Below are 27,761 nucleotides of genomic sequence, written 5' to 3'. Positions count from 1 at the left end.
AGTTCTGTGCCAATCTGCCATTTTTGGAACATTTTGGCGCCTTACTTCCACTATAATGCTTTTCGAAGCTGAAAAATCATGCCATGGCGTTTTTTCATACCTATTATATAACCACGCCCCTGTCTCTTCTTAGCCAATCATAAACCCCAGTCAGACTAATGTCCATTCAACCTCCTTAATCATTTCATTCAGAAATACCATCTTCGTTTGATAAATCAGTTATTGTTCTTTATAGTTTAGCAGTCACTCAAGTTGTTGCTGTGACTGGGATTTATGACTGGCTAAGAAGTGATAGATGAGTCGGGGATCCGCGCCTAATTTAGGGGTGAGGATTTGTAACATGTTTCAGTTGGTCCAAATGGATATGCCTTAGGCATGATTCACGAGCATAAGTGCTATTCTGTAAACGGTGCCTAATTCTAAGCAACATTTATAGAATAGTGCTGAGTGGTTTTTTTTAGCACCAATTTTTTAGGCTGCATATATAGAATTTACCCCCATAAGTAGAATTTGGAGTAAGGTGACTTAGAAAGAACCATTTGTGTCTAGTCTTAACTTCTGCTTTAATTATCCCTCAGAACTGCAATAACAGAGAGAGAAGAGACATTTTAAGAAGGACAACTTGGATCCCTCAGATCACATCTGGAAGTGCTGTAGTCTCAGCTGGACCAATTATAACGAGGAGTGGTAGGACTGACCCATACAGACCTCATTATTTTGTACTGTACAAATGCAGGAACGGGCCCGTTTACTAAAAAGTGTTAAGCCCTTAACATGTGGTTAACTTGTGGAAACAGGGACCGTTGCAACTGCGTGAAGAGGTTTTGTGATAGTTTTCTTGTTTCTGCAAATTAAACTACACGCTGACATTTTCAAGAATTTTCTGTTAAGGGAAGTGATATGGGCATGGAATTGGTATGGAAGTATTAGTCAGTTAATGCATTATGCTTACCGTGCACTAACCCCTGGATTTTCTATCTGGCGCCCATGTCGACGGCCGCCTTACAAGCATCTGCCGATTATGTGTTAATCACACGACAGCACCGGTTACAGAATCATGTCTGACTGCAAAGATATGCGGTTGAAATATTGGCCCTGAAAATCTTGGCCTGCATTTCAACCGCTTATCTTTGACCTGGGATCCTATAACTAGATGACAGCTGCCATATGCTGATTGCGGCAGGGAAATTTATCCCTGATCAGCAGGACTCCCCAAGGACCTCTTTAATGTCCAAGAGGGCTTCTTCTACTATCCTGCTTATGTCAAAACAAAACGGAAAAGGGGGTATTTTCTTCCAAACAATAATCTTTTGTAGTTTACTTGTCTCATGCAAATAAATATATAAATTAGTTAATTCAATTCAGTCACTGGGCCCCAGTCTGCCCTTTTCCTCTACTTAATAGCAAGAGTCAGTCTTACCCTATAACATGGTCCTCCCTCAGACCTAGGTTGTCTTCCAATACTGTTTTCTCCTGAGGAACCCTCCCTCAGGGCACACACTCTCTCTCATGATGGGATATACACTCCGTCACAGGGGGTAATCTTCTATAAAGAAGGCATTAAGATTCAGTCAGTGAACACACATGTAAATGACTTTAATATTGGCCTCTACGTGTGTATGTGTGCACATGTGTATAAATGCCAAAGATCAGGCTATGAATATGCACGTGGAGGGCCACAGTAATAAGAAACGTCTAAGTCCGATTTGGACGTAGGGTGCTTGTCGTCCAAAGCCGGCAGCGGCAAAATGTCCTTTCTCGAAAAGTACGTCTAGAAATTTTATTTATTTGAAAATCTCTCTGTATGTCTAGGTGTTTGATCGTCCAGACTGCACTAAGTCTATCATTATACCACATTCTCAACCAAACACCCAGAGCAAAACCTTTTGGACGTGGGAGTGGACCAGCATTGTGATGGACTGGCCACCCAGACATGGCAACAGAGCAGTGGGGCACCTTATAGGGCACTGCCACATAAACATCTCACCAGAACTCCCTTATAGGTTATGGTGAGCCCCCCCAAATGCCCCCAAACTTACTATACCCACCTGTCTACAACCCCAACAGCCTATATGTAGTACAGTAGGGTTTTGGTGGGTTTTGGTGGGCTCACATTTCCCACCATTAATGCAGTGGTTAGAGTGGCTTATGGTCCTGGGTCCTCCTCTCTATGGTTCAGTAGCCCACCCCCCAGACTACTGTATTTTCACCCATATACCGCGCACCCGTATAAAACGCGCACATGGGTATAGCGCGCGGGGAACACAAATTTATGTTTAAAAAAAATTTAATATAGCGCGCACGCGCGTATACCGCGCATGCTACAACCTCCTCCCGCCTACTCCGAACCGGCATCCTCCCCCCCGCTCGCTTACCCGCGTTTTACAACTTTTTTTTTCAATCCGATCGGCATCCCCCCTGCGAACCGGAATCCCCCTGCGAACCGGCATCCTCCCACCCGCTCGCGTCACCCCCCTCCCCCGCGATCCTACATCCCCCCAGCACCGCAAAACATCTCTTACCCGATTGGGCACCGGCACCAGCACCAATGCACAGGACGTGCCAGTGCCAGTGCCCGAAGATCCTCCCTCGTTGGCTTGGGCTGGGCTGGGCTGGGTTGGGCTGGGCTGGGCGGTGTGGGAGAGATCCTCCTTCTTCCTGCGCCAGGCTGGACTAGGCTTTGAGCATTTGCGCATGCTCAAAGCCTTCTGGTCTCGCTCTCTCCGAGAGGATGCCGGTTCGCAGGGGAGATGCCGATCGGATTGAAAAATAAAAAGTTGTAAAACGCGGGTAAGCGAGCGGGGGGAGGATGCCGGTTCGCAGGGGGGATGCCGATCGGATTGAAAAAAAAAAAGTTGTAAAACGCGCTCACACATATAACGCGCACGGTTATGCACGGTTTGTAAAATCGTGTATAATGCGCGCGTTATATGCGTGAAAATACGGTACTTAAGCCACCTCTGTGCAACTCACCTATCTTTCCAATAGCAGGTGCTGATGTTCCAAAGGCAGGTATGTATGCTTTTATTCTGAACTCTGTAGGGGTGCGACGGGGTCAGTGAACACAGGGGGAGTGTGTGAGGTCTTTACTTTGACCCTGCAGTGGTTATCTGGTCACTTTGGATACCTTTTTGGCACTTATACCTGTTTTTACATCGTTTAACTCGCAGCATATAAGTTCCGCCAAGGAAGTCTCATCAAACATTCGATTATTTATGCAGGACAACTAAGGGCTCCTTTTACTAAGGTGCGCCAACGGTTTTAGTGCACACTTAGCGAACGCTACAATGCTGCACGCGCTAAATGCTAACGCCTCCATAGAGCTTGCATTAATATTTTTCATTTAGCGCGTGGTTAGCACGCGCTAATCTTTAGCATGTGCTAAAAATGCTAGCACACCTTAGTAACAGGAGCCCTAAGTCTAGGTCGGCCCACATTCTGCCCTAACCACTCCTCCAGAAATGCCCCTTTCACCCATGGACGAACAGCGGGATTCAGAGGCCTACAAAGTCCCTGAATACGTCCAAAAAGCTGTTTCAATTATCGGCACTTGGATGACCTATTTTTTAGGATGACCAAGTGCCAACTTGGGCGGATTTTTATACTTGCTTAAGTTTTGATTATGAGCCCCATATTGTATAGGCAGGCACATATATGGATAGAGTGTGGGTGAAACTTGGGCATAGCTCATACATATGGTAACATGAATGAGGGCAGGCCATGGAGCCTAGATAAAATGGAATCACACAGCGGATTAAGGTGAGCAAAAACATATTTATTAAAGGTGTTAGGCAGAGGTCCTATTCAGTTCTCAGATGGGGTATAAAGTAAACACAAAACTAGAAACAAGAGACATAAAAATATGACGGCAGATAAAGGCCAAATGGCCCATCCAGTCTGCCCATCTGCAGCAACCACTATCTCCTCCTGTCTCTAAAAGATCCCATGTGCCTGTCCCATACTTTCTTGAATTCAGACAGTCTTTGTCTCCACTACCTCTACTGGAAGCCTATTCCACACATCTACCACCTTTTCTTCAAAGTCTGTCCCCATACACCTTATGATGAAGACAACTGACCATTTTAGTAACCTTCCTCTGGATTGACTCCATCCTGTTTATATACTGTATTTTTTGAAGGTGTGGTCTCCGGAATTGTACACAATATTCTAAATGAGGTCTCAGCAGAGTCTTATACAGAGGCATCAATACCTTTTTTTCCTACTGGTCATACCTCTCTCTATGCACCCTAGCATCTTTCTAACTTTCACTGTCACCTTTTCAACCTGTTTGGGCACCTTAAGATCATCACATACTATCACTCCCAAGTCCTGCTCCTCTTTCATGCACAAAAGTTCTTCACCCCTAAACTGTACCATTCCCTCAGGTTTTTGCAGCCCAAATGCTTGACCTTACATTTCTTAGCTAAATCTTTGCTGCCCAGGAGCCTCTCATAGGCAAATGCAAACACAAAATTAGTGAGAGCTAGGTACTGCTCTCAGAAAAGTCCAGACATGCAGTGAACCCTTCCCTTTGAACCTTCTCCTCAATGAAGTGTAGTAAAGCAGTACCCACCCCCTGAACGCTGGTACCAGCAGCTCACTGCCAGCCACCTCAGCTCCACTGCCATGTGTTCTGCTATAAGCTCCAGTGCCACACAGCCACAAACATCTTCTCTACCATAGACAGCTAACCATAGGTAGGTATACCATATTTTGGGCAGCAAAACCCTGGACACATGGCCCCGCTCTGCTCTGTGTCTGACCTCATTCCATCCTGCCCCCACCCAGTTCCGCTTCCAGCCCTGCCCTGCCCCGCCCATGGTCCACCTCCACAAAGCCTACTCTGATTCTCCAATGAGCTCCAGCCACTTTGGAGGGCCTGGAGCATGTGTGATGTCATCCAAGTTTGCTCAGAAGCCCTCTAGATGCAACCAGAGCTCGTTGGTACTTTCCAAAACTCAGACAAACCTCTGGGTTTTGAAAAGCCCATCTGGGCACCTGGACAGTCCTCTAAAAAGAGGACATGTCTGGGTTTTCCCTACCCAGAAGCTATGCTGGCTACCCCTACCCAGAAGCTATGCTCGCTTCCAATGTCAATCTGACAGAGGTCAGATGAGCATCACATGACCAGCTTCAGGGCAGCCACAGCAAAAAGGACAGGCAGGAGCACTCTCCCTTTCACCTCCTCCCCAACATCCAGGTACAGCAACACTTTTCCTTCTCCCTCTTCTGCCTCTCTCCTCTCTTCTCTTCTCCACCCCTAACCTTCCTCTTTCCCACCCTCCCTCTCTCTTGACAACTTTGCTAACATCAAGCAGCATCTCCTACATGCTTTTCTTCTGACATTATTTTCTGGTCGTGGGACCAGGCAGTGACATCAGAGGGAGAGCAGCGGCTGGTGTGAGGCACATGGTGTGTTGGGAAATTCTGCTCTACTCAACCTACATACAGATCATATAAAAATGGACACACTCCTGTACATCTATGTTTAAATGCATGGCCCAGAAATAGCTTTATAAAATTGCCCCCATAGTTCAAAGATCCAGTCAAACCATGTCTAAAACACCCCCCCCCTCCAATTTGTGTTTGCTGGATAAATACATGTATAAACAGCACCTCTTTGAAAATTGCTCTTATTTTGTATATGAAGATTTACATGTCTAAATGGCATTTTGTTCGAGTAACTCTTCCAAATTCTCTCTTACATCTTGCATCAAATTTTATTGGTATAGACATATGTTGGCAAAGATGTAATTATTTTTTTTTCTCTTTGTTTTCCACAGATGAGATACCAACCAATCACTCTGAGCTTGGTAAGTAGGTAACAATCAGGGGAATATAAAGTTGAAAATCTTTCAAAAATAATTACAATCTATGGGTGTATACATATATTTTATAAAGTACACACACACATCATTATGCCATCCTTTTCCACCCTAACTACATTCCTGGAAATGGCTACATCATGCAATACAAGGGAAGTTCTATTAAGGGGTGCCTTCATTTAGGTGTTTACAACAAGCTTATTCTATACAGAAAAGCACATGCTACTTGAAAAGCAAAAATAGAATTCTAGTGTAACATGTCGAATGTGACTAGAATTAAGGTGAACTCATTTTCACCAGTTGTCGAGCTGGTATAAATGATCTTGACTAAATTGTGAAAGAATACGAGTAGATTATTGTATATGATAATCTGTGTGTGCACACGTTCACCCTGCCCAAACAATGCTCAAACGCCACCCATGTGAACGCTTAACTGCAAACTATGAACCATGATATTTAGGCACCATTTGGGCAAGTCACTTAATCCCCCCATCACTCCAGGTACATTAGATAGATTGTGAGCCCACTGGAACAGACAGGGAAAAATGCTTAAGTACCTGAATAAATTCATGTAAACCATTCTGAGATCCCTCGGGAGAACGGTATAGAAAAATAACTAAATACATTTTATAGAAGAGTGCACGAACAATATGTGGAGAAGCATTTTTGATATGACATCCAAATCCAAGTTTGGATGTTTTGCGGAATATGCACAAAAATTCAGCACCACACATGTCCATTTTCAGAACTACAAAATGTCTATCTTGGTTTTATAACAATGACCATTTTTCAGAGATGTGTCTATCCTTTTGAACCATTTTCGAAAAATACACGTCCAAAAAAACCCCACACAGACAAAACAAGCCATTGAGATGTAGGAGGGGCCAGTATTCTTAATAGACTAGCCACATTGACATTCCAGCAGAGCAGTGGGGCGCCTCAGGTACACACCTCACCATAACCCCCTTATGTTCTATGTTGAGCCCTCCAAAACTCACAAAATACATACTGTACCCAACTATAGACCACACCTAAAGCCCTTATGCCTGCAGGTGCCACCTATATGATGGTACAGCAGATTTTGGATGGGTTTTGTAGGGCTCACACCTTCCATCACAAGTGTAATAGTTAGAGTGGGATATGGGCCTGGGTCCATTTATATGCAGTCTACTGCACTGACTACTAGGTTACTCCAGGGACCTGTTTGCTGTTTCATTAGGACTGGCAATAAAACTGAAGCTGGTATACACAGTGGTCATCTGGTCAGTTCGGGCATCTTTTTTGTCTCCTGTTATACCTGAAATGTCCAAATTGTGCCTTGGACATATTCTAAAATGTTCGATTATGACAGAAAAACTTTGAAGTCTGACCTAGTCCCGCCCACACACATCTCTAACATGCCCCCTTGAGATTTAGATGAAACCGCAGATGAAAAACATGGATATCCATCTAGAAAATAGGTTTTGAAAATAGCGAATTGAAAGGGTTGGGGAGAAAAATGTCCATTTGCCCCTTTAGGCCACTTTTTGGATGTTTTTCTGTTTTGAAAATGAGCTCCATAGTAACATAGGAGATGATGACAGATAAAGATCCAAATTAGAGAATGACACGGGGGACAAATTTTTCCTCGTCCCTGCGGGAACTCATTTTCCCATCCTGTCCCCGCAAGTTCTTTTCCTGTCCCTGCCCCATTCCTGCAAATTCTGCCCCATTCCTGCAAACTCTGCCCTTTAAAATCATAAGTGTTCGAGGCTTGTGCAGTTAAGGCAGAGCTTACAGGAATGGGGCAGGGACAGCGACAGCAAGAAAACTCACGGGGAAGGGACGGGGAAATTGAGTTTCTGTGGGGACGGGGACAAAATTGTCCATGTGTCATTTTGTAACCCAAAAGGTCCATCCAGTCACGCTCATTAATTCATGATTAAATTGTTTTTCTATGGCATTTTTGGAACCTAGAAGTCCACCCGGCACTGTTTATGGTTCCAACTACTAGAGATGCCATCGAAGACCATACCAGTCTATCCAAAACATCTTTTCATTTGAGGGACACAGACCATAAGAGTCTACCAAGCACGATCCTCATATTCCAATTACTGGAGCTTCTACTGAAGCCCTCTCCAGCCCATTCTAAACTGGATCGCCGTATATGGGACACAGACTATACAAGTCTGGCTGGCACTGGCCTTAGTTATTCACAGCTGGAGACACCAGCTAAGCACCACTCGACACATCAGCACACATGCAACCATTTATGTTTTGGTTTTTTAATACCATTTTCTATTTCGAGATCCTCTGTGCTCATCCCATGTGTTTTTGAATTCCGTCATCAGTATTCAAGTCATTTGCATGCATTCCTGACATCTTTTTTTTTTTAAATAGAATTACCCCCTAAGCAGCTGGTGCTCACTTTATATACCTGCATAACTCCATGAAATTTTATAATAGCCATTTCATTTTCTGCATATAATACACGCTTTGCAAATGGAAAACGCTTAAAAAATTGTCTCCATAACATTTAAAAGCAGCTACCATGTTTTTTTTCAGTGCTTCTTTTATGTGTGCATGCACTGAATGAACAAAATACAGCTCTGCATACTCCAGTAGCATATAAAACTACTCCTTAAGAGAGTAATTTCATAACAGGATATGTATGTAAAATGTCAGAAATATCACAACCTGATATTCAAAGAATTTATGTTCCTAACTTTGGGATCCTTTTACTAAACCATGGAAAAAGTGTTCTTAGCGCACCCTTACTGTGGGTCTTTCCCATGTACCAAGGCCACTTGTGCTGCAGCCGGACATAGGCCAGTTTTCCTATTTTTGGAATGAATGGCTATGCGCTAACTGTGCAATCAGCACACCACCATTGAAAATGTTATTTTGTTAGCCCGTACTTCCAACCATTTTATAGGCAGTAAGGCCCAGATTCTATAAAAGATGCCTAAAGTTAGATGTCTAGATCAACGCACCTAGCCGATCTAGGCATCTATTGAATTTACTTATTTAGTCATTTATTTAGCCCGACCTCCCAAATGGAGCCCAGAACGGGTTACAAGAGTACATTCATAGTATGGGTAAGACAAACTTTAGTGAGAAATACAGACTTTACAGCATTTACAGCATAGACAAAGGGGGGTTTAGATTACAGCATTTACAGTGTAGACATAACATACAGACTTAGAAAAAACAAACTTAGTGGATTAAGTTGCAGCGTTTTCAGTGCAGATATAACGTGGAGGTAAAATAGCTTTTCTTAGCAGGTGGGTGCATCTTTGTTGTTGGACAATATGGTACTAATTATGGTTCTATTTGCAGTGGCATGCGAGTTTTACTGAGATTCCGTTTGTATTAGGCGGTGTCTTTACGATCCATCCATCAGGGGTGTAGGCGCGGGTTGAGACCTCCCAGGAAAGAGACTTGGAAGTTCTGATCGATAAGTCGATGAAAGCGTCCACGCAATGTGCGGCAACGGTGAAAAGGGTGAACAGAATGCTAGGAATAATAAAGAAGGGGATCACGAATAGATCGGAGAAGGTTATCATGCCGCTGTACCGGGACATGGTGCGCCCTCACCTGGAGTACTGCGTCCAGCACTGGTCACCGTATATGAAGAAGGACACGGTACTAATTGAGAGGGTCCATAAAAGAGCGACTAAGATGGTTAAGGGGCTGAAGCAGGGCAGGATTAACCAATAGGCCATCTAGGCACGTACCTGGGGCCCGAAGTTGTCAGGGGGATCAGCATGGAAGTGGGGGGAAGGGAGAGGAGACAGTGAAATTCCAGACCATGGGGATGTGGGTATGGGAGAGGGAAAGAAAGGGAAGAAGAGGAGAAGAGAGAGATGCTAGACCATTGGAGGAGGGAATGGAAGAAGATGGATTCCAGACCAATGGGAGTTAAGGGAAAATTGGAAGGGGGAGGCATACAGTTTCTGGAAGTGGCACAGAAGATGAAAGGAAGAGAGTGACAAGAAGATGAAGAGAGCTGCTGAAACCAGACAAGAGAAAGGTAGAATAAAAAATTTCTATTTATTTATTTTTTTTGCTTTAGGGGACATGCATTGCTGTTTCTGTGGTGTTGCATTGTATGCAGAGTCCAGCGTCTTGGTGGTTTTATTTAACCTTTATCTACATATTTCTATTTTATCCCCCCTTTTACAAAACTGTAAAGCATTTTTTTAGCGCTGGCTGTGGCTAAAAACCATACAACAGTTTTGTAAAAGGGGGGAGAGGTTAGTTTGTGATTACTTATTCCATACTAGGCGAAGGTGTTTTCTGTGTTCTGTTTGTATGAAAGACATGTTTTTTTTGTTAGCCTTGTTTGGCGAAATGCATCAGGCATGGTTCTTGGAAGCACCTTGAATTAACCTGATTTGAATCTCCTTATTTTCTTTCACGTTGGATTCTTTGGTGGACTGCTTGCCTTGTTGTTTCATTGCAAATTAACATACATGGTGTGGAACGTACTAGAGGAGTTACAGATTTGGTTGTTTATACATACATATGGGTTACAGTTGGTTGATGTAGAGTGAGGCAGTTGAGAGACGTTGTAAACTTGGTTATTAATGTAGACTTATATTTCGGATAGTATTACTGCTTTACAAATATTTGAACATTTTCATATATGCATGGAAAGGGTTCAGAGTTAAATTCCTGGGTATTCAGGTGGGAAGGGAAGGAAGGGGGATTTGTTCAGAGATGTTTGGGGGTTGCATAGAAGAAAAACTGCACTGGTATACTAATCTTTGTTTGTTTTGAATTTAAAAAAAAGAAATACAAGTAGAAATAAAGAAGTAAAGAAGAAAACAGATAAATGGGGTGGGACATGGGCAGGGTAGGGGCATGGCATGGGCAGGGCAGTGCCAGGGGGCCCAATGTACTTGTGTGCCTAGGGGCCCTCGATGAATTAATCCTGCCCTGGGCTGGAGGAGTTGCCGTATAGCGAAAGATTAGAGAAACTGGGCCTCTTCTCCCTTGAAAAGAGGAGATTGAGAGGGGACATGATCGAAACATTCAAGGTACTGAAGGGAATAGACTTAGTAGATAAGGACAAGTTGTTCACCCTCTCCAAGGTAGGGAGAACGAGAGGGCAATCTCTAAAATTGAAAGGGGATGGATTCCGTACAAACGTAGGGAGGTTCTTCTTTACCCAGAGAGTGGTAGAAAACTGGAACGCTCTTCTGGAGACAGTCATGGGGGAAAACATCCTCAAGGGATTCAATACAAAGTTGGACAAGTTCCTGCTCAACCGGAATGTATGCAGTTAAGGCTAGTCTCAGGGCACTGGTCTTTGACCAGAAGGCCGCCGCGTAAGCGGACTGCTGGGCATGATGGACCACTGGTCTGACCCAGCAGCGGCAATTCTTATGTTCTTATGTTAAGGAGCTGGGTTTGTAAAGAGGAAGGTTTTCACGGCTTTCCTGAAGTTTCAAAGACTGTCTAGTGATCTAATGCAGTAAAGATTTCTACCATGGACTGGAGCACTAAATAACATGCCCAAAATCCACTCATAAACCACTCCTAACTATGCTCACTTTCTGGTAGGTGCCATGGACTAGGCTAGTGGTCGGTAAACCGTGGCTCATGAGCCGCATGCAGCTCTTTAGCCATTTGAGTGTGGCTCTGCTAGAGAATACAACATGTGCGGCCCAGCTTCTCCCTCCCTCCCTTCTATGCCTCCCTCCGGCAGGTAGTTTTCTGGTTGGCTCCCTAAAACTCATCCAAAATAGCTGGCTCCCTTGCTGCAATCGTCCGCGGGTGGTGTCGGCTCCCCACGCGTGATCTACGGCCAGGTCAGAAGCGTTCCCTCTGACGTCATGATGTCAGAAAGAAGGCTTCTGAATCAGCCACGAATCATGCGCGAGTAGCTAATGCCACCCGCAGACGACTGCAGCAAGGGAGCCAACTGTTTTGGATGAGTTAGATTCTAACCAAGACAACCAAGGCTTAAAGATCCTTCTGACTGAGTTGTAAGTAGGAAAAGTAATTTCCATGCGAGATGCTTTGGCAATTAGGGCTCCATCAGCACTAAGGAGAGTAGAAATAATGGGTTTGTCCTTGCATGGAACACCAGAAAGAGAAAGGGAGAAATGATAGACCTGGGGGAGGGAGGCAGTTGGGAAGAGAAAGGGAGAGAAGTTGGATCTGAGGATGGAAGGGAGGTAAGGAGAAATTTTAGGCCTGTGACCATTTCATTGTTCAGCCTCAAAGGGGGGAGGGAAGAAGAAAAACAGAAAAGAGAGGGAGCAAAATGTTGGACCATGGGGAGAGAGGAGGAGAGAGGGACCCATGGAAGGGTAGGAGGGAAGAGAGCTGGGATAAGAAAAGGGATGGAAAGAAAGGGACAGGGAGTTACAGCCTGACCAGTGGAGAGAAGAAAGGGGATTCTGAAAGTGGTGAGCCATGTGGATGAGGAGATGAGTGAGAGAGCAGTGAGTACAGTGGTAGAAATGTGGTAATAGGGAGTAGATAGCAGGAAATAGGAGGCTGGGAAAGGAGAGAGCTAGGGACTGAGAGAAGATGGAGAATGGAGAAGTAGCTGAACATTTAAATAGAAGGGTGAGAAAGAAGGCAAGATTTGAGTGGACAAAGGCAAAAAAGAAAACAAAATGTTAAGAAAGTTGAAAGGGAAAAATCAATACGTTGGAGTCAAGCATAAGGAGGAAATGGAACAAGAGAGGAGAAAAAAAATGAACAGCAGACACTGGAAAGAGAATTAGTTGAAGATAGACAAAAAGCAGAAAGAGAAACTGGGACCAAGATGAAGGAAAAACAAAATATCCAGACAACAAGGTAGAAAAAAATTGTTTTATTTTGAATTTATTAACTGGAATATGTTAGCTTTGGGATATGTGCATCACAATTATTTTTGAATTCAGTGGCGTAGTCATATACAGCTGATTTAGGGAAGGGACTGGAGCCCAAAATTAGTAGATGGGCAACAAAGTTTCTCACCACCTTTATGCAATTTACAAATACTTGAGCTATTGGGGATTCCCAAGCCCTGCCACCTGAAGACATCTTCCTTCAGTCTGGCAACCCAAAATCTCCAAGCTTTGCAGCCAATGGCAATATCCTCAAGCTGACACTGCTTTCATGCATGCATGAAAGCCAAGGTGTGTGTGTGTGGGGGGGGGGGGCAGGGAGGAGGGAGGCAGCAGCTCTGCAATATTGCTGTCAGCTGCAGAACTTGGGAAGTTGGAGGGGAGGAGGTGGCCGTCAGTTGGTGAGGCTTGGGGATCCCTACTGGCTACAGCAGGGGAGATGTTCAAAAAAGCAGCAATATTTACCCTGACTGAACGATCCTCCACATGCGCCGCTGACAGCTGATGCAGCATCCTCGCTCTGATGAGGCCATTGTTCACATTAAATGCGTGTTTTGTCATATTTTTATTTTAATGTAAAAAATATTTTTTTGTCAATAAGATTATTATGATGATGATATCTGGTTTTATTTAATGGTAGTAGCTAGTTTAAACCGACTCCTAAAAACATGGTTCTTGAAAAGAAATTTGGCTCTCAAAAGAAATCTTAATCGTTGTACTGCTGTTCTTTGGCTCTTTTGACTAATGAGTTTGCCTACCACTGGACTAGGCGCCTAGCTGAAAGTGGTAGGGACCTATCAAGTAAGATGCCTTCTATCAAATTAATTTTATTTTTTGCAATTTGTGAGTTGCTAATTGCGCTGATTAAGCTTTTCAGATAATATAGGGGGGTCTTTTACTAAGGCATGCTAGGCGATTTAGCATGTGCTAACTGATAATGGGTCCATAGAATATAATGGACGCGTTAGCATTTAGCGTGCGTTAAATCCGCTAGCGTGCCTTAGTAAAAGAGAGGGTAAGTTAGGCAAACTGATCTAGGCGCCTATCTTTAGGCATCTTTGGGCCTAACTATCCTCTTTATCCCTGCCCAGCTCTCTCCCCCCCCCCCCCCCACAACACACACACACACACTCAACTTCCAAAAGAAAGTATAAGTACCTGAGCTGGTGGGAATCCTCAATCCCCGTGCTAGCTCAGAATCTCCATGAAGGCATCCAGGAACTCCTGTGCACAGCTTGGCAGTTAACAGATGCTTCCTAAGATGCTGCTACTGGCACTCTGTACATGAGTGAAAACTGAGCATGTGCAGAGCATGTGGATGCCTTCATGAAGATTCTGAGCTAGCACGGAGCTTGAGGATCCCAATCTCCTTAGGTACTTACAGTGTCTTTTAAAAGTTGAGTGCAAGTCTTTACCCTAATATGTTAAAGTTGAACCCTCTGTATGTTTGAATTAGGCAATTACCCCCTCTTTTCCTAATTTCCTTTTCTATATTTATGATACACTCTGTATCTTTCATTGGTATATCATTCCTCTCTTTATGGTAGACCTGAGATTAGATAATAATTCCTTGTTATATAGTGAATTTGTAACTCTTATTTCTCTAATTGTATATATATATATTTTCAATTCAAGGTTTTGAAATACATTTGAAATTGCATTAAAAAAGTTGAGTGTGTGTAGGGTGGGGGTGAGGGGAGCCTGGCAGGGGTGGAGAGACAGGCCCGGATTCTGGAAATGGCGCCTACATTGGCCGGTGCCTCTAAAAAAATTGCGTCAGTGGTGTGTCAATCATGCATAGGTGCCTGTTACCTGAATCGCAGCGTATGTCAAGCTATTAATGTAGGCCAGGGTTTTGAAAGCCTAAATTACTCGCGTCTAAGTTTGATGGAGAATCACACCTAATGGTGCCTAAGGTCATTTCCTGCCATAACCACATCTACTTTGACCTTAGGTGCCGCTAGGCGCATGATGTGGCTACAATTCCAGTACCTATTGGGATTTTTTAAATTGTTTTTTTAAATGGTTTTTAATTGGTTTTTAAATTACTGCACCGATTAAACAAATTAAGTTAGGAGGTGGTAGGACGCCTACCTCCAACTAACTTATGGTGCCATTTACAGAATATGGCCCTTAGTGCCCATCCCTTTCTCTCATAGGCCCACCCAAAATCTGCTCTCTGATGCCTCTGAGGAGATCTTCAGCTGGTGGGGCTTGGGGATTTCTGCCAAGAACCACGGCAGTATGCCACTGTAGGATGGGCCTGAGCCCAAAGTGGGAAGGCCTGTGCCCACCCATGGCTACACCACTGATGCATGGATCATATAAAATTGTGTATGCTCCAATAAGCATATGTTTACGCACAAGTTCATAAGAGCCATTTTTCACATGTACAACAGGTCTGAAACGTGGTAAATTGCTTTATTAAATTTCCCTTCAATGTTAGAAGTATACAATGAATTGCTGGGCCATTCTGAATCAATACATTTTTATTCCTGTTTGTTTTTTTTTAATGCACTGATCTCAGACTTCTCTATATTCAATTTCAGTTTATTAATTTACAGCCACTCAGCAATTGCTTCAAGGCATTGGTTTCAATTTTCTCTTTGGGAATCAAGTGGAAAAATGTGTTGCAGATCTTTTGCATAGACATAAACTTGGAAATGTATTCTCTTGCTTTGTTTTACAAGATATTGTAGGTATATATTAAATAACATGGGTGAACATACAGTATAGGGTCAGATTCTATAAATGAGGCCTAACTCGGCAGGTGCCTAAAAAAAGCAGGACCTACCACATGTCAATCAAGGTCACTGTTTGTAGAATCAATGTCTAAATTGATAGGTGTTGGTAGGAACTGTTTCAATCATGAAAGGGTCAGGGTCAGTGTCAGTAGGGTGGAGTAATGGGGCCATGCCTTCATATCTCCAGTGGTCATCTGGTCAGTTTGGCCACCTTTTAGGCACTTATTTGTTATTGAAACAGGTCTAGCCTCAAATGTCCAAGTTTTGTCCTGGATGTTTTTTACAATATTCCATTATTGCAGAAAAAAAAGTTCAAATCATATGTTTGCCCTAATCCTACCCAAAACACAACCCCGATATGCCCCCTTGAGATTTAGATGCACTGCAGATAAACAGCATAGAAAAATATTTTTTTAAAATGTGTTTTGAAAATTTCAATTTGAATGTTTTAGGAAACAAAATGCCCTAATGCCACTTTTTGGATGTTTTTCTCATATCCAAGTACACTTGGAAATTCCTTTTGATCAAGCCTGTGGCACTTAAAATGATGGGAAATATTTCTGTAATATTTCATTTGGTCTTGGACTACATTGCTTGGAACTTGGCAATCTTCCCTTTCTCCACACGATTCACTGACTAACACATCTATGATCAGTGCTGTTCTAGTGTTTTTCTCTCTTTTACCACTATATCTGGTTTCTACAGAATGGCAACCATTATAGAAACATGATGGCAGATAAAGGCCAAATGGCCCATTCAGTTCCCCATCAGCAGTAACCATTATCTCATCCTCTCTCTAATCCCACATGTCTATCCCATGCTTTCTTGAATTCAGACACAGTCTCTATCTCCACCACCTCTTCCGGGAGACTGTTCCACGCATCTACCACCCTTTCTGTAAAAAAAAGTATTTCCTTAGATTACTCCTGAGCCTATCACCTCTTAACTTCATCCTATGCCCTCTCATTTCAAAGCTTCCTTTCAAATGAAAGAGACTCAACTCATGCGCAATTATATTACATAAGTATTTAAACATCAGCAGCGGGAGCCAGCCCACGCCACCGAGAAGGAGAGCATCGGACCTGCAAACAGGCCACTCAAGCCCCGATCCGCCTCCTCCCCATTGCCAGACGGGAGAGGAGACTTTTTTCAGTTATTTTACAGTTATTTTTCTTACTTTCTTGATTTGCTTCGGGAATTCCAGCAGCGGGAGCTTTTGCCGACAGAGCCAACCCAGCCCGCACCAACACCATTACCACAGCCCAAACCAGAGACATACCAGAACCAAAGAATCTTCCACACCACAAACAAAATGGAAAATTACATATACAAAACCACACTTGCCATCCTAATACTTTCACTACTCATTTCCAACTGGCAAACCACAGGATATCACCTATCACCCATCCCAATTCTGACAACAACCTACAGACAACCACAACCACCCAGAAAAATCCACACCACGAGAACCCTAACATCCTGCCCACTGACCAGCCAAGACCACATTCCCACCACCTGGGGAAAAAGACCTCCACCAAAGCACAAGACTACTACTCAAAAACAACTCACACCACCAAAAAATATCCTCTACCTTAATTGCAATCCTAATTCCAATACAAAATATACCTCGTTAACCTGTGCCTACATGAATATAAGATCAATTAGCCCAAAAGCAAACCTAATTAAAGACTGGCTGACTGAAGAACAACTAAGCTGTCTCTTCCTAGCCGAAACCTGGCTAACATCCAATTCGGACCCATGCATAACCGAATTCTGCCCCAAAGGGGACAAATTAGAGCTGGTTTGTCGAGAAAACAAATGAGGGGGAGGACTAGCTATTCTAGTACAAAACAACCTCAACCTAAAAGTTCTACACAAACACTCAACCCCTCACTTAGACCTTCTTGCATGCCAACTCTCCGACAATACACTCACAGACACCTTGAACTGTCTATTATGCTACATCACTCCAGGAAAATGGAACACTTCAAAACTTGAACTCGAAGAATTCATATTCCAGAACTCTCTAACCTCCACATACAATTTGCTCCTAGGAGACATCAATCTCCACCTCGAGGACCACACATCCAAACAAGTAGACGATATACTCTCATACCTCGACGCCCTATCCTACCAGATCCTCAATCCTGAACCCACGCACGAAAAAGGCCACCAACTTGATATAGCAGCATTCACGTCTCATAACCTCCACACCCCAAAAATTCATATCACCAATGGTACCTGGCATCCCTCTCTTTGGTCAGACCACCACAAATACACTTTCACCATCAACTGGCCTCAAAATAACACAAAACCCAAGCCACAAAAAACAACCTTCAAATCTAGACAGAAAATTGAGCCTGCCACATTCTGGGATAAAGTTGACCCTATAATCGCCCCCATCGACCCAACTGACTTCGTAAATCACTGGCGCATCCTAAGTGAAACAACCTTGAACGAGCTAGCCCCTGAAAAAACCAAACATAGAACCTACAGATCCTCAGACAAGTGGTTCGACTCCGAACTCCTCCTACAAAAAAGGCATTGCAGACAACTTGAAAGATCTTGGAGAAAAAAGAAAAATGATCAAACCAAATCCGCTTGGAGAACCCAAATCAAACTATACAACATCAAACTTAAAGAAAAGCGCAAAACATACTACTCTAAACTAATCGGCACAAACACCTCTGACACAAAAACACTCTTCAACTTAGTAAAAAAACTTACGGACACAAACCCATTCCTTGCCACTCAAGGCAATAAACCACCAACAGCTTCTCAACTAGCAGACCACTTCAAACACAAGATCACTACAATCAGAAATACCTTCAACATCTCAACCACCAAACTCTACGAGATAATAACCCCCACAACGGAAGAAGCCATATCTGCAGACAGAACATGGACCACATTCCCAACCCTACAATGGTCTGATTTGAACCGACTATACAAAAAATACAGCCACACCTCATGCGACTTGAACTACTGCCCATCGTATCTGCTTACAAATGCCTCCCTTAAATTCAAAACCAACCTCATGCAATGGATTCAAAGCACTCTCATAGAAGGTCAATTCCCACAAGATCTTGGAGAGATCATAATCACACCCCTACTGAAAGATCAAAAAGGCCCTATAGACGCTCCTACCAACTACAGACCTATCGCTTCGATCCCATTATATGTCAAACTGATTGAAGGACTTGTGGCTCAATACCTCACCAACTACCTATTTGACCATAATATACTTCACTCCTCTCAATCAGGATTTAGATCTCACCACAGCACGGAAACACTACTAGCAACACTACTAGACATAGCCCGACAACACCTCAGTAAAGGACACAGGATCCTAATTATCCAACTAGATCTTTCCGCCGCCTTCTAGTCGATCACACCATATTACTCCAGATACTTGATGCAATCGGGATCTCAGGGGTGGTTTACAATTGGTTCCAAGGATTCCTCAAAACAAGAACGTACAGAGTTAAGACAAACAACACGAAATCTAACCCATGGTCAAATCCATGCGGAGTCCCGCAGGGGTCACCACTATCGCCCATTCTATTCAATCTCTTCATCTCCTCCCTCGGCACCACTTTAGACAACCTAAATGTAACATCATTCAGCTACGCAGATGACATAACTATTCTCCTCCCCTTTGAAATCCAAGACCACACCTCAACAGGACACCTGGAAATAATTCTGGATGAAGTAGAAAAATGGATGACAAACCACAAACTGAAACTAAACTCGGACAAAACCAAATTCCTAATGCTTGAAACGGACAAAAACCCATCCATAACAGACCTAGAAATTAAAGCAACCAAATACCCAATCCAGACCTCACTCAGAATCTTGGGAGTGCTGATAGACAGATGCTGCACTATGCAGACCCAAATCAACAAAACTACCCAAAAAGCATTCTTCACAATGCGCAACTTAAGAAAAATAAGGAAATTCTTTGACAAAGAACACTACAGGATAATTGTACAATCCCTGGTACTAGGTCTCGTGGACTACTGCAATATCCTTTATCTACCATGCCCCACAAACATGATCAAAAAACTTCAAACTGTTCAGAACACAGCCCTTAGACTAATTTACTCACTCGGAAAATTTGACCACATCACCAATGCCTACCTAGACTCACACTGGCTACCGATTCGAGCCAGAATTCAATTCAAACTATACTGTCTACTCTTCAAAGTAATTAACGGTACTGCACCCACCTACCTAAATGACCGCCTAAACCGTAACCTTCCAACCAGAACAAGAAGAACACTGACATCATTCACATACCCACCACTCAAGGGTACTCACCGCAAAAAGCTTTATGATAGCCTCCTGGCAACACATGCTGCAAAACTCGAACCTTCCATCACCAGATTGTTAACCACAACATCAGACCTCAAGACATTCCGTAAAGAAATCAAAACACTGCTGTTCAAAAAGCATATACAATCTACCTAACCTCCCTCACCCCATCCCCCAAGAAACCAAAACACTGCCGTCCAAAACATCTTCCGATGTTATTAAGTCTTTACTATCATTCTGTTATTAAGTCTCTATCCTCAAACTGTATTCTCTATTGTCATGTACCATCCTGGAAATGTCCAGTTCTCTTCTTATGTAATCCGCTTTGAACCGCAAGGTACAAGCGGAATAAAAATCACTAATGTAATGTAGTGTAATATCTCCCCTCTCCTGCCTTTCCTCCAAAGTATACAGATTTCTCCAAAGTCCCCATATACCTTATGATGAAGACCATGCACCATCTTAGTAGCTTTCCTCTGAACCGACTCCATCCTTTTTATATCTTTTTGAAGGTGTGGTCTTCAGAATTGCCCACAATATTCTTATATCGTCACATGCGTGAAAAGTGCGCACTCTTCTAAAGAGTAGGAAAAATGTGCACAATTGACAGCAAACAAAAAACATGAAATTTAATTGGGTTTTTTCAGCTTTTATGACATCCCTACTGCTGAATTACTACTCGCTATATACTCTTGTCAGAAGCTAGGCCCCATTTTATAAAATGGTATCTGTACTACAAGGGGGTGGGACAGGCCTTCAAGGGGGGGACAGGCCTTCGGGGGGGTGCAGACCTTCAAGGGAGTGCAGGCCTTCGGGGGGGTGCAGTCCTTCAAGGGGGTGCAGGCCTTCAAGGGGGGGAAAGGCAGGCAGGCAGGCCTTCAAGGGGGGGACAGGCCTACAAGGGGGGGAGAAGCTACAAGGGGGTGGTACAAGCCTTCAAGTGGGGGACAGGCCTTCGGGGGGGGGGGTGCAGACCTTCAAGGGAGTGCAGGCCTTCGAGGGGGGTGGTGCAGGCCTTCAAGGGGGTGCAGGCCTTCAAGGGGGGACAGGCCTTCAAGGGGGGAAAGGCAGGCAGGCAGGCCTTCAAGGGGGGACAGGCCTACAAGGGGGGGGGAGAAGCTACAAGGGGGTGGGACAGGCCTTCAAGTGGGGGACAGGCCTTCGGGGGGGTGCAGGCCTTCGGGGGGTGCAGACCTTCAAGGGGGGACAGGCAGGCAGGCCTTCAAGGGCGGGACAGGCCTACAAGGGGAAGGGACAGGCCTTCAAGGGGGGTGCAGGCCTTCAAGGTGGGACAGGCAGACCTTTAAGGGGGGACAGGCCTTTGGGGGGGGACCATGATTTAGAAGTACACGGAGGGAAGAGGGTGTTCAAAGAGACATGCATATGCCAAACTTTGGGGGAGGGAAGAAATAATGGGTCTGAAAATAGAGGAGAGGGAGAGAGATGATGGACCATGGGATTTAGGGAGGGAAGGAACAGAAAGGGAGAGAAATTGGACACAAGGGATGGTGTGGAGGAGGGATAGAGATACTGGATAGGAGGGTAATTAGGAAAAGAAACGGAGAGATGGTGGACTCTGGGATGGTGGGGAAGGAGGGAGAGATGCCGGATGAAAGGGTATTTAAGAAAAGGTGGATCTGTGGAGGGAGATGAAAAAAAGGAAAGATACCAGACTTCCTGGGAAGGGAAGGGAAATGGAAAGGGAGGACAGAGTTGGCAGATGGATGGTTAGCATGCAGAAAGAAGGAGACCCTGGCAAGCAAGTTATCAGAAGAAAACCAGAGCCTTGGACCAACAAGATTTGAAATATAACCAGACAACAAAAGGTAGAAAAATTAATTTTATTTTCTGTTTTGTGATTATAACATGTCAGATTTGAAATGTGTATCCTGCCAGAGCTGGTGTTGGACTGCAAACGTGAGCTAGGATTTAACAGAAAGAGGAAAAGTCCTTTTTGTTTCTTTATTTTATTTACACCACAGCGCCAGTGTGGTTAGGAGAAGCCAAAGGGGGTGAAAAAGCTATAAAACCCACCAGGAGTTTTGAAAAAAATCACCCAACTGGGCAGGAAAATCGAATTGAAAAACCAATTCAATAGGGCTGAATCGAATCAAAATTTTTTTTTTCCTGTATCTGGCAGCATTAGTTTGCGCTACTGTCTTAGACTTTAGGACCTGGGATTGGGGAGAGATGGCATCCTCAGTACTTTATAATGCAAGTGAAACGAGGATTTGGTCAGACTTTTGAAGGGTCTGCAGAAAAAAAATATTGTATAGGCCGGGGACATGAGACAGCAGGAAATGGGAACTTTTCTTCCTTCTATTTTTGTGAATGGAAAGGCTGAGGATGTCAGAGAGGTCAGTTAAAATATGTGCTTTATAAGAAAATATAATAATGTGTTTTATAAAGTTTATAGCATAGCTGGCCTACCCAGTGAGGTGTTCCTAGTGGTGATGGTGGCAGCGTGTCAATGTGTTGAGAGGAAGAGGTGGTCTGGGAAATTCTGCTGAGCAAACTCCGGGCCCATTTCCACCCCCCAGTTAGTCCACTCCACTCAACTGATTCACACACTGAGTGGGTCTTTGGGTGTTGTTTTGGGATCTCTTCCAGTGGTTTATCTCCTTCTGGTCCAAGGAAGGAAACTTTGTTATCCTTAGCATTGACCTACAGAATATGTTTGTAACAGCGCTGCTTGTGTGGCATTAGGCTATGTAGTGATCGAAAGAAAAAAACAGACCTTTGCACATTTTTGCACTATATGGTGGGTGTATGAGGAGATTCACATTTCCTGCACAGCTAAGTCCATGTGAAGTTACCTTGTGCTGTATTTGACATCTAGCAAGGTCTCTGTTTGAAAGGAAAGATCTAAACTTAAAAATGAAGTGGCCAGAAGTTATGGTAAAAGCAGATAGTGTAGCTGGTTTTAAGAAAGATTTGGACAAATTCCTGGAGGAAAAGTCCATAATCTGTTATTAAGACATGGGGGAAGTGTCTGCTTGCCCTGGATCGGTAGCATGGAATGTTGCTACTCTTTGGGTTTTGACCAGGTATTAGTGTCCTGGATTGGCTACCATGAGAATGGGCTACTGGGCATGATGGACCATTGGTCTGACCCAGTTAGGCTATTCTTATGTTATGTTCTCATCTGTAGGGGCCTTTGTTTTCACTTCTTATTTTAATGTATTTTTTTTCTGGGAACTTATCAGTGTTTTTTATAATGGGAACAAAAATGGAAGAGAATTAATGTGTGTGGAATGGGGGGTAACTAATTTCTTCAGCTAAATAATTCAATCCACTTCAAACAGACATAGGAGAACTTGTGCACCATTCACACACCCTCCAACCAAAAACGTCAAAAGAAAAAAACTGTTCGACAACCTCCTAGCCATTCGAGCTGCAACACTCGACCCCCAACTCTACAACCAATTGATATCAACCACAGACTGCAAAACCTTCAAAAAGAAATAAAAACCCTTCTATTCAAAAAACACATAAAACCGAACTAACACAATCAGAACTGTCCCAAGCATCACCTGCAACTACTCCATATGTACTTCTAATGTCATGACAATTTAGACATAATTTATGTTATGTTATGTTTGGAATAATGGTTACATATATGAGGTTCAATAAAAGAAAATTTTCACTGCCTGTTTCTATTCTGACCATTTATTCCATTTCATGGTTATTGCAAAAAAAAATAAATAAAAATTTTTTACATGGCGGGGGGGGGGGGGGGGTGTCAAAAAATGATGGGCCCCGGGTGCCACATACCCTAGGTACGCCACTGGGAGGTAAGACTCTACTGCAGGGGTGTCCAACCTGCGGCCCTATAAAGTATTTTGTGCGGCCCCGGTCGAGGACGATGCAGTGTTTTCCTCTGCTGCCCCCAGGTGTTTACCGTCTTGCTGGCTCCCTCCTCTGTCTTGCTGCAGTGTTTGCGCGGCCCCAGAAAATTGTTTTTCAGCCAGTGCGGCCCAGGGAAGCCAAAACGTTGGACACCCCTGCTCTATTGCATGAAAAACCCTGCCTTGGTTCTAGTGCATGCTAAGACCTGGGACCAAATGCTGCCTAACTTTTTCCTGCACCTAGAATAAAGACTTTGGGGCATGGCAACTATCGGAAATGGGACTTGGGAAAAGCCTAACTGTATATATATATATATATATATATACAGTTAGGCTTTTCCCAAGTCCCACATTATATATATATATGTGTGTTTTTATTTCTTGCACTTTTATAATTTACTAGACTCTTGCCAAAGGCAGAATTGACAAAACACTGTCAGTGTCGAGTCTGTACAACTAACGTCTTGGTCAATAAAATTTGCTTTGGATCATCCCCAGTTGTGGGTTCAACATCTTTTCCTCATGACTTCTACATCTGGATTGCTCTCCCCGTTGTCAAGGCCATTTGGGCTCCTCTCTTCAGTTACTAAAATCATTAAAGCACTTATTGCAGGGATACTGTCATGGCTAATAAAATGTAAATTTGAAAATTTCTAACAGTTCGATCTTCTCAGAATTTTTTTGTGGTGACCCTTTCATTATGACTTGAATGTATTTGAACATGTTGGTAACTTCTGAAGAAAACTTTTATATGACATTTTTAAAGGATTTGGGCCAAACCGGAATGACTGATGTCTCTTCATATCTGTGATGCAGTAGCTAAGATATGTAAAACCAAGAGAAGCTTCAGCTTGGCAGGAATCTGGATCAGATGAATATGCCAGTCCCCTTCCTTCACTTTGCCATACATAACATAACATTTTACTGCGATACACCGTGAAGTTCAATGCAGTGGACAAAAATTATCTAAAGACCATTCATAGGCGGTGAGGGTACAAATACAAACAGCTTAGGAGCAAGACAAAATCAGCGTTAGATACAATTGGACAATTTCCTGGAGGAAAAGTCCATAGTCTGTTATTGAGACAAGCATGGGGGAAGCCACTGCTTGCCCTGGATTGGTAGCATAGAATGTTGCTACTCTTTGGGTTTTAACCAGGGCCTAGTGACCTGGATTGGCCATTGTGAGGATGGACTACTGGGCTAGATGGACCATTAGTCTGACCCAGAAAAGCCATTCTAAATCACAATAATTAATATGAAACTCAAGCAAACAGCCTGCTTTACAGTTAAAGTTGTAGATAGGGATTCCCAAGTACAGGTGGCGAGGGGTGTGTGTGTGTGTAGGAAATAATAAGTATTAAATGTATCTGTGCAAGTATGCAAGTAGCATTTACAGTCATCTGGGAGGGAGGGGGGGTGAGCGAGAGTGAGGCGCGGAGAGGGCACAGGGTTAATGCTCTGCTAGAGCAGTGTTTCTCAACTTCTTCAAGCCAAATACCCCCTAAGTCTAACAAATATCAACTGAGTACCCCCAAGTAGAGAATGATACGGTGACAGAATTCATCATTGTTTCCGTCCCCGCGGATAATCGTGGGAAACCATCTTGTGTCATTCTTTAGTGTCCATCTCAACCTCAGTCCTTCTAATATTCCTCAGTGCAAGGCTTGAGAGCCAGCGGTTGAGCCCATTCATACTCAAATTCTTCCCTCTCTCCTTAAAGCATAATATGGGGATGGTTTCCTGCGGTTATCCATGGGGATGGGAACGGTGATGAATTCTGTCTCCGTGTCATTTTCTACCCTCAACCACCGACTGCCTAAGCTCCACCCCAGGTCCACCCTAGATCCCGCTGCCATTACCAATTGTAATTTCAATTCCATCCATTCATTTTTCATATGCACACAATATACACAGCAGATATAAATTCACATTTCAATCATCATATTAAAAATAAAATCATTTTCCCTACCTTTATTGTCTGGTGATTTTATTTTTAAAATCATCTTTTCCCAGCCTCTGGTTGCACTTCCTTTAGTCTGTGCTTTTAACTGTGCTTCCAGGGCTTTCTTATCCATTGACTCTTTTTCTATCTGCATCTATCTTTGCCATTCAACTTTTTTCCATTTTTCTGTTTTCTTCTCAAAATCTACTTTTCATGCCTTCCCTTTCTATCTCTCTCTCCCCTCCCTGTTTCCATGGTCTGACATCTCTCTCCTTCCTTTTCCCCCTTCCCAAATTCCGGCATATCTCTCTACTACAACTACTACTATTAATTATTTCTATAGCGCTTCTAGACTCCCCTCCTTCCCTTCCATTCCCTGGTCTGGCATTTCTTCCTTCCTTGAGTTATCTCTCCTCTCCCCTCAGTCCAACATTTCTCCCTCCTTTTCCCCAGTCCAACATTTCTTTCTCTCTTCCTCCTGCATGCTTCCTCTCCTCCAGCCCTTCTTCTCTCCCCCAAACAACATTTCTCACTCTCCCTTCATGAGTCCAACTTTTCACTCTCTGCTCTTTCTCTTTTCCCTGATGTGACATTTTCCTTCCCTCCTTTCTGTCCTTCCCATCTATCTCTCCCTCTCTCTCCATCAGTCCAACACTTTCTGCCTCCTGCACATACCCTCTTTCTTCTCACCCCTACCCACTCACAACTAACATGCTCTCTCCCTATGCACCATTTCTCCCTCTCCTACACCCCATGCCCATTTCTCCCTCTCTTATCACTCTCACTCTTGCAACAATTTTCCTTCCTTCCCTCCCCATCTCCACTCACAACTAATATGCTATCTCCCCATGCACCATCTCACCTTCCTCTCCAGCATGCAGCACCATTCCTTTCCTTTTCTTCCCCTTCTTCTTCAAGTCCAGCAGCACCTTCCCCTTCTTCCAGGTCCAGCAGCACCTCTTTTCCCTTCCCTTTCCCTCCCCCTGTCCAGCAGCACCTCTTCTTCTCCCCCATGTCCAGCAGTACCCCTTCCCCTTTCCTCCTCCCCTACCCCATGATCAGCAGTACCTCTTCTCCCTTCCCTTTCCCTCCTCCCCTGTCCAGCAGTATCTCTCCTCTCCCTAGTGGCAGCTCATTGTGTGCTTTTAACTTCCCCACACAGCTGCCGCTAGCATTAGTTTAGCCGCAGTTTCATCAGGCAGTCTCTGAGCCTGTGCTAGGATGGCCCGCCTCTGATGAAAGTTGCATCATCAGAGGCAGGCCGGCCTAGCAAAGGCCCTGAGGCTGCCTGATGGAACCTCAGCTAAACTAACGCTAGCGGCAGCTGTGTGTGGAAGCTAAAAGCATGCAGTGAGCTTCCGCTGCTGGTCCAGGGGAGGCTGGGGAGAGAAGACGAGGAAGGTGGGCATTACATAATGGCAGAAGGAGGTTGGGAGACATACAGCACTGGTGCATACCCTCTGACAATGGTACACGTATCCCTTGGGATATGCGTACTGCATGTTGAGAATTTCTGTGCTAGAAGCTTATTGAACAGATATGCTTTTAAGCTTCACCTAAACTGCCTGTATGATGAAGTGGACCCTATGATGGGGAATAGTTCCAGGCTTAGGTGAGCCGCTTGGTAGGTTAACAATTGCATGCAATTCCCAGTATTTTTCAGATTGCCATAGCACCATGTCTGACATGTCTTTTCAGGTGGCTAATAATGATACAATCAGTCAGCAAGAAGCCATCATAACCTTCTGTTCATTCATCTTCCTTTCCAGCCCAGCCAAATGGTGCAGCATTCCAGCTGAACTCAGTCACCGGTGCGCTGATTTCAGGAACAGTCCTTTTGGGATTTACAACTTTTTGCCTTTTTATACTCTCCATCATCCTTCTGAACAGAAAGAGACACAACAGCTTTGGCCTAGCTGACATTCGAAACCCAGTTTTCAACTAACTGTCTATTTGCACTTTGATTTTGGGTTGGGGGCTGCCTTAAGAGTTCATATATGATGGTGCTCTATAATAAATTACCAAGGCCACACACTGCCCTTCTTGGATTTGGTTTCTTTAATTTTTAATCTATAGTATTGCATAGTGACTGAGGATAATAAGTAGTTTATAATATGACTGGGCATACTTTCACCAGAGTGTTGTATGAGCAAGCTAATAAGAGGAGTCAAATAGGAGCCTTAAAGATAAGGATGCTCAAAGATCAGAATCCTCCATAATTAAACTACACTGGGATGATCTGATGAATTCTTGTTTAG

General features: G+C 43.8%; 1 protein-coding gene across 1 annotated transcript in view; it reads left to right on the top strand.

Annotated features, from left to right (window-relative positions):
• Positions 1 to 27,475, top strand: part of ZPLD1 (zona pellucida like domain containing 1) — a 67,710-nt gene extending 40,235 nt beyond the window's left edge. The window contains exons 8-10 of the mRNA XM_033943592.1: positions 579 to 687; positions 5,784 to 5,813; positions 27,273 to 27,475. Coding sequence (XP_033799483.1) covers positions 579 to 687; positions 5,784 to 5,813; positions 27,273 to 27,448 — 315 coding nt within the window. The 3' untranslated portion in view covers positions 27,449 to 27,475. The remainder of the gene's footprint in view (positions 1 to 578; positions 688 to 5,783; positions 5,814 to 27,272) is intronic.
• Positions 27,476 to 27,761: the final 286 nt, after the last annotated feature.

Source organism: Geotrypetes seraphini, chromosome 4, assembly GCF_902459505.1.
Source record: "Geotrypetes seraphini chromosome 4, aGeoSer1.1, whole genome shotgun sequence".
In the NCBI taxonomy this organism is placed as follows: Eukaryota; Metazoa; Chordata; class Amphibia; order Gymnophiona; family Dermophiidae; genus Geotrypetes; species Geotrypetes seraphini.
The sequence above is the reverse complement of the archived record's forward strand: the minus strand, read 5'-3'. Positions and strand labels throughout refer to the sequence as shown.